Source organism: Brugia malayi (assembly GCF_000002995.4).
Source record: "Brugia malayi strain FR3 genome assembly, contig: Bm_v4_Chr3_scaffold_001, whole genome shotgun sequence".
NCBI classification, from domain to species: Eukaryota; Metazoa; Nematoda; class Chromadorea; order Rhabditida; family Onchocercidae; genus Brugia; species Brugia malayi.
Window position 1 is genome coordinate 1,891,931 of NW_025062477.1, and position 16,944 is coordinate 1,908,874.

Here is a 16,944-nt window from a genome sequence, read left to right on the forward strand (position 1 = left end):
AACTGTGTTAAACTCCGTCACATAAATCAGAAATCTATAAACAATACACTGAAAGTATTTAAAAGCAGAGATCAAATATAGGAAAGCTACATGTAAGTTTTACATTCAAAATTTTTAGATATAAGTAATAAAAATTTCAAATGCAAGCAACTAATTGGAAAATTGAAAAAGTAACTACTTTCAAGTAATTAAAAATCTAATAGCAGAAACAGAAAGCAACAATAAAAATTGGAGGTAAGAGTATTGGACTCCTAGGGCTAATTAAATTTCTTCATCCAATCTTATTTGAAACCGATCACACAAACGTTATTCACGTTATTTTAAAGCTCTGTAAGTGAAATAAAGCAGAAAAATTTTGATACAATGGAAGAAAACTTAAGAAATATACAAAAACATAAACCAAAGTGTTTCATCAATATGACACATTTTAAAACATATTATAGTTGAAAAAAAAAAAAAAAAAATGGACATTCAACAGATTTCTCCAGAACTAATTTATCAAATCAAAATAAAAAGAAAGGAAAAGAGAAAGGAAGAAGAATGTTTAATTCCAACTTCCATATTCGTCACTCGAATCATATTCATCAGAAGACATTTTCTTCAGTTTATATGCGTGTGTATCTAATGCATCGATACATCGACTCCACTGGTAATTTACATTTCTCACTGTATCTACTGGATAAAGTTCTTGCACCTTTTCCTTCAGCCACATCAACTAAAAAATAAATATTGTGGAAAAATAACTGTATCGGAACATCAGTGAGAAATTTTTGCAGTGCAGTAGAGCAAGCAAAGCTCTGATATTTTAAAAGAAGTTATGTTGGAAAGTTCTAAGCAACATGTGTATATAGAATTTTAAAATGAATATTTATCTAGAGCGTTTATTCCTTAACACATCAAAATCTATGCTCTAAAATTGGAAATCTTAATCTGAAGTTTCTTAATGAGAGTAGATTAGAATATTTTTAAAAAATAACATCCTAATAGAAGATCAAGATATCTAAAGTAAAATTTGAACTGTGACTAATTATGATGTGCTCTTTAAATCATAAACAAAAACATTTTTTAACAATAAAAAGCATCAAAATTTATTAAGAAACTAACCGTTCAAGGAAAAAAAAAAAATTTAACTTACTTTAGCTTGATTTCGTTTTTCTTTACATGGTTTCTTAATATCATCACTACCACTATACAATAAGAGAGCAACTTTAAGGGCAAATCCTTCAGCATTTTCCTGCTGTCGTCGTATACGAGAAAGAGTTTGAGGTAACAAATAATCTATTTCTAATTCATTTTCTTCGGTAGACTTATATTTTGATGAACAAGCTGAAACTAAGTTCAGGCATAACTGAATTAAGATATTTATATCAGATGAAACTTAACTGATCATTATTTCAAAAGTCTCCAGGAATTAATCAGAAAAAAAAAAGTAAAATGAATTCCTAAAACTAATCAAAAGAAAAAGTAATTCAATTTAACTGAAAAGAATTAGTACCATCATCTGAACGCATTCGTTTTACAGGAACACCACGTCGCTCTGAATTATCAAGACTGTAGTTCTCTTTTTCTAACTCCAGCAATAAGTTTTCGTAATCGGCTAATCCAGACAATGCTTGTAAGCAACTTTTATACAATGATGACAATTGTTTGCGCGGATAGCATACAGATATCATAATTTCTATCCACCGAATCTAAAGAGTAATTCTTTTTAAGTCAAGGATAAAGTTCAATCTTAAGCCAAATTAAGAATTGATCTTTAATTTCGACTTTTACTTCAAAATCATTTCTTGATCTGAATTCAAACTCCACCTTTCCAGTAAGATTTGAATATTTCTTCCTTATCAACATGCTGAAATTTAAACTTTGATCATTTCTTAAAGATACCCGTTTTATTTGGCTAATCGTCATATTTTCCGAAAATAACATGCTGATCTCTTCACGTGTAAAAATATGCCGTGCAAGACATCGAGCAAATACCGTTGGGTGAGAACACGTAGCCACTAAGCCATGAACAAATTCTTTGGGACAGTATCGGTAAACCTCATCTGCAAAAAATCATACATTTAATCTATTCTGAATTCATTTCAGATAGCTTGGATTTCAGAAAGTCCATTTCTTAAATTCGGTGTCAGAAACTATTTCCTGCCACTTTTCTTAATTCATAAAAAAAGTAAGTGAAAGAACTACTGATAAAAGGAGTAATTTACCTGCATAAAGTTTTCCGATGTGGAAGAAACCATCTTCTCCATTAAAAACTTTATCCGTTTGCACCAAGACTGCTTTCATTTCTACAAAACAGTCTAATTTAGGAAAGTCTCAAACAGGAGAGTATCAAATAAACTGACACTAAAACTAGAGAAATTCCAGGTAAACTCATTTTTATACCTTCAAAAAATTCTTTTCTCAGATTACCTTTTTCAGCAGCAGAACCGCACGCTGGAACCACAGTAGGAACATGAGGCCTTAAAGCACTCAACGATATTGTTTTCAATTGGTTGTCAATATCTCTTTTAGCAACAACAACCATACATCTCAGTCCATCCGCTTCACAACGAATATTATCCAGACGTCGACATAAACGGCCCCAGTTATAATTCAAACATTCTATCAGTTTTGTGACTCTAGTTGGAGTTCGAGAAAATCCAACTGGAAAAGTTGAATTAGTGTCATGATGACTTTCAGTAAATGAAGCTATGGCAGGACGTTGCGAAGTGGGTCGACTACGGCTGGATGACTCGGACTGCAGAAGATACAGCGCACGCTTTCTGTGTAACTCAGAATCAACATGAGCTAATGCTGAGGAAGAGATGCCGCAAAATAAAGGTCGTTTCGAAAAAGTCTGGTTCTGAATTAACAATTGGAATGCTGAGAATGGTTTGCTTTCTCCAACATCTGGCATACGCAACGACATGGGTGCATTTTTTACAGAATTTTCTCTATCGGAGTAGGCTGTGCTATCATAGTAGACTAGCTCATCATCCTAGAAGCATGTATAATGTCACAAGAAAAAAATTACGTCTAATCTTATTAAGATGAAGTCAAATATTATTAGTCAAAAAGCACTATATTTTGATTTTAACTAGTGAGATTTCATGTTTTTGATTTAAACTGAATTAAATGCAAAGATTCATAATTCATGAATTATGACTAAATTTCAAATTAGGAACAAAGCATCTTAGAGAGTTTTTTCCAACTGAAAGATACGACAAAATTTACCCTTCTCATAAGAGAACCAGTGTGACACATTGGCTGAATTTCAAGTTTACGAGATAACATATGTATTTCGGTAAGCTGAAATAGAGTAACTTCATTAAAACCGTTCGTTTAGTTCAGATTACCATTTGAGTGCAGAATAAACCAATACCAAAGAAATCCCGAAATCTCAAAGTGTAACATCTGATTCCGGAAATCTGAAGGATTTGGTTTTTATCAAATTGCCATCCAAGATATTTAGAACTCATATTTTCCATCCAAAAATGTACATTATTCCAAAAAACAAGAAGTAAAAACTTACCATGTCATTCGGAATCATATATAAATTTTTTGGGAATGATTGGTGTTTACATTTCTCGACTATAACACGATGTTGACCCACTTCGATTACAACAGCTCTCTCAATTTTTCCCTTCAATCGAATATTTACATTTGAAAAAGGCCAAAGCACTCCTATAATATCGCTCTCACGGACTATGCAGAAAATATTCAACTTATTAAGGTATATTAAAGCACAAGCATTCCTGAAAAAAAATTATTACAACTTCCCAGTTGTCACTAATTCGGAAAATACATTCTGATCTATGATATATTAACTGTGCAAATTTGCATCATATACGTCATGACTGGAAAGCACTACGATGTTAAGCAATGCTCAATACAAAAAAAAAAAAAAAAAAAATATAGTCTGTAGGGTGAAACAAATGATATATGATATATCTTAGGAGTAAAGAATAAAAAATTAGTTCAAACAAATCCACGTACCCCTCTTCTGTACCCGTTATAGCGTGGAGCATAAATTTCAGCACATAACCGAAACGCCAAATCGATGCATCTGTTTGTATAAATTCATCGTTTCTATTCAAAATTCGGATACATTCATTACTAATGCACTTCCATTCGTTTTTTATATGATTTACTAGAAAAGAGAGTATTAAAACTCTTAGAAAAAAACCTTAGTATAACCATCATAATATCTAAATCTAGCAAATCTACACCTAATTAATACCAAAATTATGCCATTTCACACATGTTGTGTTTTATAATTGCTTAGTAATATCACTAAAAAAAAAAAAAAAAAAAAAAAAAAGACTAACAAGAAAAGAAGGAATAGTAAACAGGAAAAAAACAGATTTATGAATCTGTAGCAAGAATTTTTCAAAATTTTATTAATTCATCTTACCTGTTAATCTACAAATACCAGTTGATACTTCATGCAATTTTTTAGTGATCTGATACGCTATTTTGTCATTCATATTATTGAAATTATTCGAACTGGATGACCAAATTATTGGACGTCGTTTCACTTCTTTAATAAGCATCAGACGTAATGCGTCTGTCCATACGAATTTTTCGTCACTGTATAACATTTGATTTTATTGCTAAAATCTGAAAGATAAAATACTATACTTGTTTTTTCAAATTTAAAATGCATAATTAATAAGGAAAAATTAATATCCGAATAGCAAGCAAATGGTTCATACACGACTGATAGCATTAGTTTTTTAAACTTACACTTTTAAAATACTCGCAAATATTTCCCTAAAAATTTTTTAATTCCTCTCAAAACAACATCTCGTTAGCACTAGTTGTGTGTATTAGCTAAAATTATGAGACTTTTCGCATGTCAACAAATACACAACAGAAATTCACAAATAAACAGAATTATCTGCAAAATTACATAATCACGTAATTGATAGACACGTGAAAAACGACGGGAGTTTCGTGTAACTTTCACGTTTGTACGTACGCATTAACAAAAGAAATTAAATGCCAAAAAAAAGGAAAAGGAGAAAGCAGGAATCGAAAGGTCACCATCACATCTAAGGCAAACGAAGCAATCATATTTCCCGCTTTTTCATCATGAATTCATCATGTCGTCTGCTTCACACTCTCTTTCTCTTACTCTGGTATCTTAGTCTATCAATTAACCGCATTCTATCATTGCAATCTGTAATATCTATTCTCTCATCACTATCATTCACTTTTTCATTCCTTTAGCTTAAGGTTCGTTGGCATATCCATCTGGTGTTTCTGGTGTTTTCATCGAGGTGTGATCTGGTAGGTTCGGTGTTTTTGCTTATGTGAAATTTGGTGGGTTCGATATTTTCATCTGGAAGTGATCTCATGAATTCGATGTTTTCTTTCACGTAAAGTCTTTTGATTCCGATATTTTCATCGGACAGTTAAATTGGTTACGAATAAATGCTAACATTTGTTGTTTTCAATTAGAAGTTAATACTTATGTTCAGGATTATATAAAATCTGATTTTTGGGTTCAAAAAAGAGAGAAATGATGTTTATGAATGCTGGTTGTGTTTTTTTGGTACTTTTACTTAGATGACATGTGTCGGTCTATTATAAGGTAATCGGAATGACTGTAAGTAAGCTACTAATGTTCATAACTTTGCAATTACGTGCCAGTCTTTAAGCTACTGATAATCTGGTTATTAGTTAATATTAGAGGAATCACGAAAACGCATTGTGCATAGGTAAAAACTCATATTTTAAATAAATATGTAAGCACTATATGACATAGGTATAACTGTCATGGCAAAAGTTGGCTTATATGCTTGACAGATTTTATACTTTTTTGTCGTCCTTGCCTACCTCTTTAAACATGTTATGTTAACATGTTGTATTTCATGTTTCAGAAATGTTTGGAGGACCTCCATTTCTACGTTATCCGTTATGGCGTTTCACCGCTTTTTCGGTGGTTGCCTCAACTGCGGTGTCGGGAATTATTTTTATGATGTTACGTAGAAATGAAAACATGCGACGAAAAAAATGGGAAGAGTTTTTCAAGTAAGACTTAATTCGATTAACGTTGTTCATTTTTTTGAGTAACTGCTTAAAGCATGAATCAGGAATGCTTAACTAATAAGGAATAAGGAGTGCTTAAAATTTTATATCAGTTATCGTACTGCTAGATTTTTATGCAGTCACTACGTCGGATTGATCGTAGATCGAATCGATTTTGTCTTGGATGTTATTACCATTGAGGGTTGGGATTTTTTTCGTTCATAGATTTCAGATCATTTCAGTTACTACGTTCTAATTGCTTATTGTTGCAGAAATTACGATGCGTATGAACATATAAAAGAAATTTGCTCACATGCACCAGGGATAATGCATAGCTGTCCCAAAGACCTCGCTTTAGCATATGAAAAAGCTGGATTGAAGAAGTAGATGATAAATGCTCGTTAAATCGATTTTTTGTAGTGATCTTGTTTAGTGTTTTAGTGAACACTAATGAAATGTATCTTCTTAGATTCTTGAAGTCAATAACTATACTGATTCGTTTTTGTAACTTCTTAAATCCGCGAAGTCGATAATTTTACCGACTCCTTTTTGTAATTTAAATTGCTTTATCAGAAGTATAAAATCTGGCTGCATACATGATAAGTAAGAACGAGGGCAACATATTCGTTCCAAACATTTCAATGCTTTTTAGGTGGAATTCTAAGGTTTTGAAAATAAACGGAAGTTTGACTGATAATATTATCACATATCAGTCAGAAAGGCCACTGGATTTGTATAAGTGCTGTCTTTTAAAATAGATGACAACATCATACTTATAGTTCCACCGGGATATTTTTTGATCTCTATATTTTGCAAGTATGAGATTAATATCGCTCTTAGAAAATAACTTAAAAGGTGCTCATAGCTTATTTACTGTTGTATGGCTAGCTATTAATGCCAATCAAATTTATCATTATTATGATGGTTTCCTGAAGCTTGGAAGCTACATTTGAGGTTGTTATTGGATATTCCTTACAGATGCTATTGAGTTCTAATCAGCAAGTGTTTATTGCTTCTAAGCATTTTAAAAGTCTGTTCTCGGCCTATAGGTTAAGAAAAAAAAACAAGTTCTTGTGGTTGCAACGTGAAGCAAATTATTTTATCCGATTTGACTAAGTATCATAAGACAAACTTTGAATTTTTTATCTACAAAAATGTAATATAGATGGACGAGGTAACAATTTACAAATATACAGCAGCATGACGAACAGGAACCATGAACTTAAAGATATGTATAATCTGTGCAAATCGTTATTTTGTCATCTACAGCTGATCAATTTCGATGTTGTAACGCAATTGTTTTGCTGAGAACCATGAGTAATAATTGTCGAATTCAATTATATCTGTAATTAAATATGTGAATTACAAGTATTCATTTTCCACATTTGTTGAAGAGTAGAATTACACTTATTTGCAGAGTGAAAAAGGATAATTCTTTGATCATTACTTGCTTTAGACATTGTATGTTTGAAAAAAAATTTCAAAAGTGAAAAAGACTTACATCTTCCAGCTTTTTCACATAGAATAGATCCAGATATGGGCACTTGTGAACACTCTAACCTAATATATGGGAAAACGGTTTCCATTTCAATTAAATTGTTTGCTTTGGACGTTTTATCGAAGTGTATACCGAAACCAATATCTTCCTCCGATGTCATGTACTGCCAGCTGAAATACATATCATAATTAGTTGGTACTATTTGCAAGTTAATATCTCAAAAATTGATGTGAATGAAAAGGAATAGTATTATTTCATTGGTTCCAGTGATTTAACTAACCACCATCCTAAAATGCTAGCATACATATCTAAAATATTCTAACTTGATACTTAATTGATTGGTCATTTTGAATTTAGAGTGCTACCCAGAATACCTTACGGCAATTTTCGCACATCTCCAACCATATCCCTAATGAAGAAACTAACAGATTGACACTATTATTATTATTTGTTATTATTTATTATTGTTTTATTATGATCATTATTTTATTATTATTATTATTAATCATTATTAATAATAATTATTATTATCATCATTGTTGTCGTCGTCATTATTATTATTATTATTAATTATATTCATTACTATTACCATATCCTATAAAATAGATGTCCTGTAAATTAAATATTTGAAAATTAAATATTGAAAATGTTAACCTAATTCTTGTATTCGCTTCAACTTTAATCTCAATGAGATGTTTTTCACCGGCGTAAACAGTTGTAAGTTGATCATAATCAGGCATCGCATCATCCGGATCAATGTAATACGTATCAGGAATTGGTCCAAGACCGTACCGTATTTTAGATGGACATTTTGGATCACCATTTTCGCACAGTTTACCACCCCAATGAACAGGCCATGAATCCAATTCAACATATTGTTTTAGTGCTAATTCCCATTCATCAATTGAAGGCATTTCGATTAGTTCATGGAAAAAAAAAAAAACATATTGTAGTAAAAAATTAATAAAAAAAAAATTAATTCGATGGAAAAATTAGAACTGCTTTTTTTTTTTTTTTTTTCAAGTAAATTTAAATTATTTTAATTCTTAATTATGTTTAGGAAAAAAGAAGCATAGTCCATTCTGTAATATTATTTTAACATTATTAATGAATTATTTATTAAACATTAATTGTTATTAAGCAGTTTACATCTGCATTTAATATTCTAAATTAGCATAATAAAGCAAAGCTCTTTGTTTTGTTCATTCTTTCTTTTGTTACAATTTGTTTAACAATGTTTGATTAATAAATTTCAATTAAAATTTACTTGTATTTTATCGCTTAAAAATGCGGTCATTGTATTAAATGCAACTCTAGCCATTTCAGGTGCTCGAATGATAAGAATTTTTTTCAGTACCAATGGATAATGCTCTTGAAAGAGTAAAATAAGTGTTGTGAAAGAAGAAGCGAATGCTTTGCATGAATAATGTGCACTACTGATGTGATCCAAGTCGAATACAATCATCATTTGTTCAAATGCATGACCGGTCTGTAAGAAAAAAGTTTGATAAATTAAAAAAAAAAGAAATCAGTGATTTGATTTTGCAATTAATCTCTTCTCTTTCTTTCTTTTTTTTTTTCTCTCAAATTATAACTAACTTTTAGAAATGTTTACAAGTTTCGAAATTATAATTTGAAAATATAGAAATAATTAAGAATATGAATGTTACCAAAATTAATGATGAATTTAGAAAATCTAATTTAAAGTATAAATTATTTGATTTTTAATTTTCACTCTTTTTTTTTTTTTTTTTTAAAATCATTCAAATATCCAAATGATTCTACTTGTTAGGATAATATTTAACTAACTGATTGATTGATCGACTGATTAATTGATTGATCGATCGATCGATCGGCTGAGTTGATCTATTTAGAATGAAATGAAATCATAGCATATTTTAATCTTAAATTTCAAATTACAATAGTTGACCTCTTTGGATTTATCGCTGCATAGTCGTATACCCCGTTCAATTGCAGCGAGAGAATATTTGATATAATCACTGGATTGCACTGATTTCAACATTCCTATAAATAAAATTTAAAAAAAAAAAAAAAGAAAGACCTTGAAAAAAGAAAATATAAAACGAAATGATAAATTTATTGATCAAATGTAGATAACTATCTTCGATCTCTTCTTTCATCATTAATTCTCAAAAAAAAAAAAAAAAAAAAAAAAAGAAAAAAACCGTTGCCGAAGATAATATGAATAATTTAGTAAAGATCATATGCAATCATATATAATATGGAATTTAAAATTTAAAATCAAGAGTTATTAATTCAATTTTAAATTTTCAAAAAGACGAATGAAAATAATACCTTCAACATCCATGTTACCCAATAAAGACATAAGTATTGGAAAACCGTCTTTATCTGATAAGAATCCATAACCACAGTATTTTTCTAGAATCTGCAAAAAAAAAAAAAAAAAAAAAAAAAATTGAAATGAATAAAAAAGAGAAGAAAGGGAGAGAGAAAGAGAGAGAGAGAGAGAGAGAAAATTGCATCAAATGAATGTCTTAAAAATAATTGATATTACCATTCATTGCCATTCTAATTTCTACTATTAATTTATTATTATTAAAATTACGTTTTGAATTTCTTATCTTCACTTTACTCCACTCCTCTTATCAACTCTTATCAATTCTCACTGATTTTTATATGAAATTTTGTATTGATTGTTTAAAATAGATTTCGATTCTGAATGTAATTTCCTGAATATCAAAATGAATTTTTAACGAAGCATAAGTAAGATTTCAAATTAAATATTTTTTTTTTTTAAACTTATTTTGTAATATTTATACCTATCACTTTTACTATTCGTGTTTTGCAAGAAAAAATAGCAAAAAAATTGGTAATACTTCGGGTGCTTTCCAATTTGGTAAATTATCGAGATCCCACGCTTTTCGAAATACCACATGTTTCTTCAATGCATCAGCGGTTTCATCGAAACGTCCGTCACGTGAACGTAACCACCTTGAAAGGTAATGCAATCTTATCCAACATATGTTTTTATGCGCAAAGGAATTTTAAAAATAGGAACTGATACAAATTTTTTACATGGATAATAAATTGAGAAAAAAAGCATTGCAATAAATTTTTGCATATTATATTTTACAATTGGTATTTATTCCTTCATTTCAAATAGATTAATCGATAATGCCGAATTCAAAGTATGCAAAAGGTTAATTAAATTTCAAAATTTACCAAATGAAATCATTTTTTCCTCGGCAAATCCATAAATCAATGAATAGAAAAGGAAAAAATGAATTTAAGCTATGGCATTACTTATTAAGCTGCTAGTTTTCAAATAATTCACAATTTAAATGAATTTTTTTCTCTGATAAATGGATCACATAATTTCGAATGATATGATTTATCAAAACACTAATTCATATGGAATATATAATATTTCACTATTTTGTGAAAATTTCCAGAATAACTAATTTATTTCCTTTATCTGTCTTAACTAATTAAAAGTAAATAAAATTGTTTGAAAATTCTGTAGAATATTTGAAAGTTGAAGTATGAAGTTGAAGAGTTTTGTAACAGAAGGATGTGAATATTTTGTAGCGTAAGAAAATGAAAAAAGAAATTCCTTCTAAATTTCCCAAGAACTTTTCATATTTTATCACAATCAGTTTAAACATATGTGTAATTCATCCTAAAATTTTTATTGCTTACTAATGCTAATGCAACTAATTAATTATTTAATTAATTTGATTATATTTTTGCTTTAAGAAATTGTGTGATCAACAAACAATAATGCAAAATTACTTAAAATCATTTTGAAGATAATAAAAAGAAGAAAATTAAACTAATACAAATTTGACGTTTCATCCTAATTTTTTCTTTTTTTTCTTTTTAATTCTTTTTTTATTTGACTAAGAAATTAATAAATGTGAAAAAAAAAGAAAAAAAAAACAAACAAACATATTGATTGAATGATACAACAAAAATGCCGCAAGGGATAAAAGAAGGAAAAGAAAGTATCACCTAATTAATTCTTAAAGATAATTCTATTCTTTTACTAAGATTAACTAAAATAAAGAGGAGAAATCAGCCAACCATTTCAGCTTTCAAAAAATTTTTTATTTTTTTTATTTTTTCATTGCCATGTAAAATTACTTTTTTTGGTTGTCACAGTTTTAACAGAAGAATGAGAGAAAGACTGGTTTTGGTAATTTCATGTCAAAGGAACTTTCAATTTTCATTAATTTCATTATAGCTAAATTGCAAATCATCAACAAAACAATTTCCAGAAACATTTAAAAATTAATTTTTAAATAACATTTGAAAAGGGACTTTTAAATATCACATGCAAGAACTTTTCTTGAATTTTTTTTTTTATGAATTCGTGTCAGTTCATTCTTATCAATATTATCATTATTAGCAGTGTCTGAAAAGTAGAAAATTTGCTGTTTCGACAATATTATCGATTAGAGGAAAAGTATTACAATAAATTTACAAATATAAAATTAGTCATTGGCATGATACAGAATGTTACCGTAATCAGTTATTAATATGGTACAGTATGCTATCGGTGCAGTACCGTATCCACACTAAATGGAAAATGTAAAAATTGTTATTTGCATCAGTTTTTTTCAGCGATATTGTCGATTAATAGCAAATATTATGATGATTTTACAAACATAAAACTAATTATTAATATGTTTTCATTTATAATATTACCATATACTACCGTATTATTTCTTTTATTTCTATATCAATGATATCTGAATCCTAAGCTAAAATTTAAAGTGAAAAGTCTTATCCTACAAAAGAAGAAAAAAAAAAAAGATTTAATGAGAATTTTAAATTTTACAGAATTTTTTTACAGAATTAATTTTACAGAAGCGTTTTTCAAAAAAAAAATTTATACGATTTAAAAGTGAAAATAAATGACTGGATGATATTTGCACTTGTAAGTTTTCTTTTTTTTTTTTTTAAACGAAATATACAAAGTACATAATTGATTTTGTGCTCTCATCCTTTTATTTGTAATAAGTGGTTCCTCTATTTTTTGAAATAGGAAGGAAGATCGAGAAACCAAATACATTTTCGTCTTATCAATTTGACAACATTTGCTCGTAAAAGGAGAAAAAATAAATTATATTAAATTTCTAAAAATGACTCATGATAAAATTTCAGGAGATAATAAAAAAAAACTATAAAATACTTCCGAATAAATTATTATTTTTTTTTTTTTTTTTTTTAAAAAAAGTTCTTCTAGGGTTACAGAACAAATGGTTCAAAACAAAGTAATAGCAAAAATTATATTACAAAAACAATATCATTTAAAAACTTTCCTTTTTTAATTAAGACTTCATTTGCTTGAATAAAAAAAAAAAACGAAATTAAAGAAAAAAAAAATAGTAACTGGTATGTAACTTAAGAATTAAATATGCATAAAAATACACAATATTTATAGTAAACAAGTAAACAAAGTAAGCATTGCATGATTTCACGTATTTCCGTATTAAATATAAATTATTATTCTGCTTATTTTCTTTCCTTTCAACTATCTCTTCCGTTTCTTGTGCCCCAAGTTTCCCTGTTTTTTGTAATCGATAAACAAATAAGTAATTATAATATGTCTTATCGACTTTTCATCTTTCTTTTTTCACTTTCTATTCTTTCGGTGAAAACTTATTATTAAAATTTTGTGTACAAATACTTATTATTTCTTTTAAACAACATGAAAAACTTATTTTTCTAATAATAAAGTTGCAAAAAAAAAGAAGTGCCATATCTAATAAAAGAAAAAAATTAAAAAAAATTACATGTAAGATGATTAGTTGATAAATTAGACAAATACTATAATAGAATTTTGTCATTTAATAAAAAAAAAAACAATTTAAATTTATTTACTGTCTGTTTTTTTTTGATAAAATATTCATTTTTTTTTTTAAAAAAAAAAAAAACTGTTAAAATGAATGAACAAATAAAAAATCGAATGATAATATTATCAGTGATAATATAAGGAATGATAATATTAATAAATAATAGAAAGAAATAGAAAAATTTGAATAAATTTCAATAGTTTTATAGTTTCAAATCAATTTATTACTGATAAATCTATCAAAATGTAATAATATTTGACAATCTTTCTCTTTTGTTACTTTTTAATGAAACCAAAATAAGTGTTTTTTTTTTTTTTTTCAAAAAATTTAATGATAGAAATTCAAAATCAAAAATTTAATGACAGAAAATTTGTGTCATATTTTGTTAAATTATCACATGAAGATAACTAGAAATAGTTTTTATTACCTTCACAATTGCCAACATTTATCTGATTAATGAATGAAAGAGAGAGAGAGAGAGAAAAGGGAGGGAGAAAAAAAAAAGAGGGAAACTACTCTTAGATTCCAGTTCCGTTTACGAAGATAAAATAGAAAATTCGAAACTATGTAATATAACTGAAAATTGTCACATCAGACTATCATCATTTTGCATCCATTTTGTCTCTCAGATATCGATGTAAAAAGAAGGAAAAAAGAAAGAAAGAAAAAAATATGCCAAAGTTGTCAAGAAATTAATACATTTTGTCTCGGAATATTATCAGCAATATTATTTTAAGAAAATTGGTGCATTTATTTTTGGATATTATCAATGATAATTTTCATATGACACAAATGATAAATTGATAACACTTGCAAAAAAGTAAATTTATTTATTTATTTTTTTTTTTTTGACATTTCAATTTCATAGTATATTTAAATATCACCACATTTATCCTAAAATATTATCAAGGACAATCACTAAAAGTTACTGTCATTTTCTCACTAAAATAGAAGAAATTGTATATTCAAAATAATTAATTCAAATAAATGTTGTAAATGAAATAGCATAACTATTACTGTATGAGTAGAAATTAATGCATGAGTAATTTAATATCATATCATTGATGATAAGTTGATAATATTTTTTTTATATTTCAATTTCGTTTTGTTATTTTTTGCTTTTTTTTGCTTTTTTTTGCCCCACAATAATATTGAATGATAACTTAAAAGAATCGTTAATTGTTTCATTTTTCATTAACTTTTTTATTTTTATTTTTTTTTAAATATTACTGATTAATTTGAATGTTAATAATATGTTTTAATAAGAGAAATAAATTCCAAGCGAACAGTTTCTTTCCTTTATAAAAATTACTAAGTAATAAATGAATTTTAATATTCCATTATTAAATATCAATAAGAAATTATTTAAGTAATGATTGAATGGGTCCAATTATTATTATATTTAAAAAATTAAATTAAAAATGATAAAAAAATATTGTAATCCTCGTATTATATATATTTCAACGAATAAGCAACTTTTGCACTGTTTTTTTTTTTTTTTTATAATTAAAAAATTTGAAATTAAAATAAGAATTGTAAATGAAAAAATAATACATAAGTGCATGCTAACCAATAAAGCAAACCAATATATTTTATTAAAAATATGCAATGCATGCAAAATGCAAAAATTTGCATGCGATCGCTAGGATATTTGCAAAGTAAATTCAGTATGACCAAATTTATGCAATCATTTGAATTTCGATTAAACAAAAAAAAAAGAAAAGTAAATAAAAACAAACAAACAAAAAGATAAAAAAAGTTAATTTTTAATAAAATTATTTACAAAAAAATGATGAAAATCTTGAAATATTCAAGAAATTCAAGATAATTTATTAAATATATTATTCTTATATTTTCATAATAATTAATTATGGAATGGAAAATGAACAAAAAAGAAAATTTTACCTCGCAATATAGCCATCATTAACAGTTTGAAGTGCTGGTATAACTGTTCGTAAATCATCGATCATTCGTAATTCTTCATTCGTTAGCTCATGCAGTACTGAATGCATAACTGATTGCAGATTTTTCTGTAATAAAAAATAAATATTTTAATTTGAAATAAAAAAAAAATAAATAAATAAATGACAATTTACCGTAATATATTGAACAATTAATGAGAATGCAATACGGAAATTTTTTTTTTCCATTTCATTTTTTTCTTATTATTTTAAAGTGTTTAATTTCTTTTTTGTTTTTTGATGTGAAAGTATTTTTGAAAATGTTTTTGAGTTTGTTAATGTTTAGAAAGGTACTTTAAAAATGAATGCAAAAGTTGTGCATTACTGAAAACAAATTGCAACAATCATTGTTTATTTGAGAAATTCGAAAAATAAAATTAGGAAAAAAAATTGTTTTTTTTTTCTCCTAATTTTATTTTTTTTTTTCTATTACTAAATTTATAATATAAATGCAATCAATATTACAGCCATAATTTTTTCATTTCATAATCAGTTTGACAAATTATAGCATTTAATAATTTATTAAATTTGATAATATTTGATCTGATTAATTACTAATAAACATTTGATAATTTTTAATTTTGGTTATACTATAATATTAGATGTTAATAAATAAAAAGACCTATTAATGATTTAGAGAAATAATTTGATTAATCTTTCTGAGGATAAAAACAAAATTAAAAAATAAATATTTATCAAAAGTAAAGTGCAAAAGAAAATTTCAAAAAATGAAAAAAAAATCTGAGTTTTAATTCTAAAATTTCCAATTATCCACCTTACTAATTCATTATTATTATTATTATTGTAGTGCAACATGAATATAAAATAAATTTTTTATTAAAAATTGAAACCAATAAAATAAAAAAGAACAAAAAAAAAAAAGAAGGAAAAACAAAGTAAAATTAATTATTAGGTGTAAATTGAAATTCAAATCGAATCCAATCGTTCATTTCAATACAAAACAATCAATCGATAAGGAATCAATTAACTAGTATAATTAAGCTTTACTTTGTTTAATAATTCCTTCTCCTTCCTTTTCTTTTCTTCTTTCTTACAAATATTTTCCATATTTCATTGAATTTAAATTCATCTAATCAACTGAATGAAAATTAAACAAATTCAATAAATTAAGAATTAAAATTTATTCTCCAGCATCTCTCTCTAATCCAATCCAATTTCACTTCCGTTTCCCTCTTCAAATCAAAATATTTCAACAATATACGATGATAACAGTATGAGAAAAGTAGCAAAGATGGCAATAACATACATCCCATCCATCCATCCTCCTTCAACTGCAAATGTAATGCAAAATGCACCGCCGTAGCTGTTCAACCGCTCCGCCTTCAGACCAGCACTAACCTGTCCTTCCGTTTTCAAACATTTTCTAAATTTCATATCTGCCTCCAAATGTTTCTATAGATAGATAGATAGATAGACAGATGTTGTGTGTAATTGTAGTGTCTTATGCATAAATACCAATGTTTATCAAATATTAATGATAAATACTGATATTATCATTTCAATTCATGTTTTTAAATTATGACAATCATCTTCAACTTTTAAATTATTAAATTCATTAATCTGAACGCACATGTATGATATGAAGTTAGTTATCAAGAATATTATTCCT

At 27.0% G+C, this 16,944-nt stretch overlaps 3 protein-coding genes across 7 annotated transcripts; 1 reads left to right on the forward strand and 2 right to left on the reverse strand.

The window, feature by feature from the left end:
- Positions 1–544: 544 nt before the first annotated feature.
- Positions 545–4,535, reverse strand: Bm8746 (Uncharacterized protein; the record flags this gene model as incomplete). Its single annotated transcript, XM_001896198.2, has 10 exons — positions 545–715; positions 1,136–1,326; positions 1,496–1,691; positions 1,885–2,045; positions 2,208–2,288; positions 2,413–2,980; positions 3,217–3,291; positions 3,515–3,737; positions 3,979–4,132; positions 4,397–4,535. 10 exons carry the CDS (start codon positions 4,533–4,535, stop codon positions 545–547), a joined length of 1,959 nt encoding a protein of 652 aa, XP_001896233.2.
- A 1,334-nt stretch (positions 4,536–5,869) lies between these two features.
- On the forward strand, positions 5,870–6,402 carry Bm1698 (Uncharacterized protein; the record flags this gene model as incomplete). The annotated part of the gene is made up of 2 exons (XM_001896197.2): positions 5,870–6,018; positions 6,288–6,402. The coding sequence occupies 2 exons, from the start codon at positions 5,870–5,872 to the stop codon at positions 6,400–6,402; spliced, it is 264 nt and encodes an 87-aa protein (XP_001896232.2).
- Positions 6,403–7,278: 876 nt separating this feature from the next.
- On the reverse strand, positions 7,279–16,596 carry Bma-ctg-1 (SEC14-like protein 4, putative; the record flags this gene model as incomplete). Of its 5 annotated transcripts, XM_043079713.1 has the most annotated exons (8): positions 7,279–7,358; positions 7,517–7,683; positions 8,168–8,399; positions 8,795–9,002; positions 9,444–9,538; positions 9,830–9,920; positions 10,372–10,486; positions 15,259–15,365. In XM_043079713.1, 8 exons carry the CDS (start codon positions 15,363–15,365, stop codon positions 7,279–7,281), a joined length of 1,095 nt encoding a protein of 364 aa, XP_042935647.1. The 5 variants fall into 5 exon arrangements, with proteins under 5 accessions (XP_042935647.1, XP_042935648.1, XP_042935649.1 ...); XM_043079714.1 differs by lacking the exons at positions 10,372–10,486; positions 15,259–15,365 and having other exon boundaries at positions 9,830–9,860; XM_043079716.1 differs by lacking the exons at positions 7,279–7,358; positions 7,517–7,683; positions 8,168–8,399 and adding an exon at positions 16,582–16,596 and having other exon boundaries at positions 8,766–9,002; positions 15,259–15,383.
- Between the last annotated feature and the right edge of the window lie 348 nt (positions 16,597–16,944).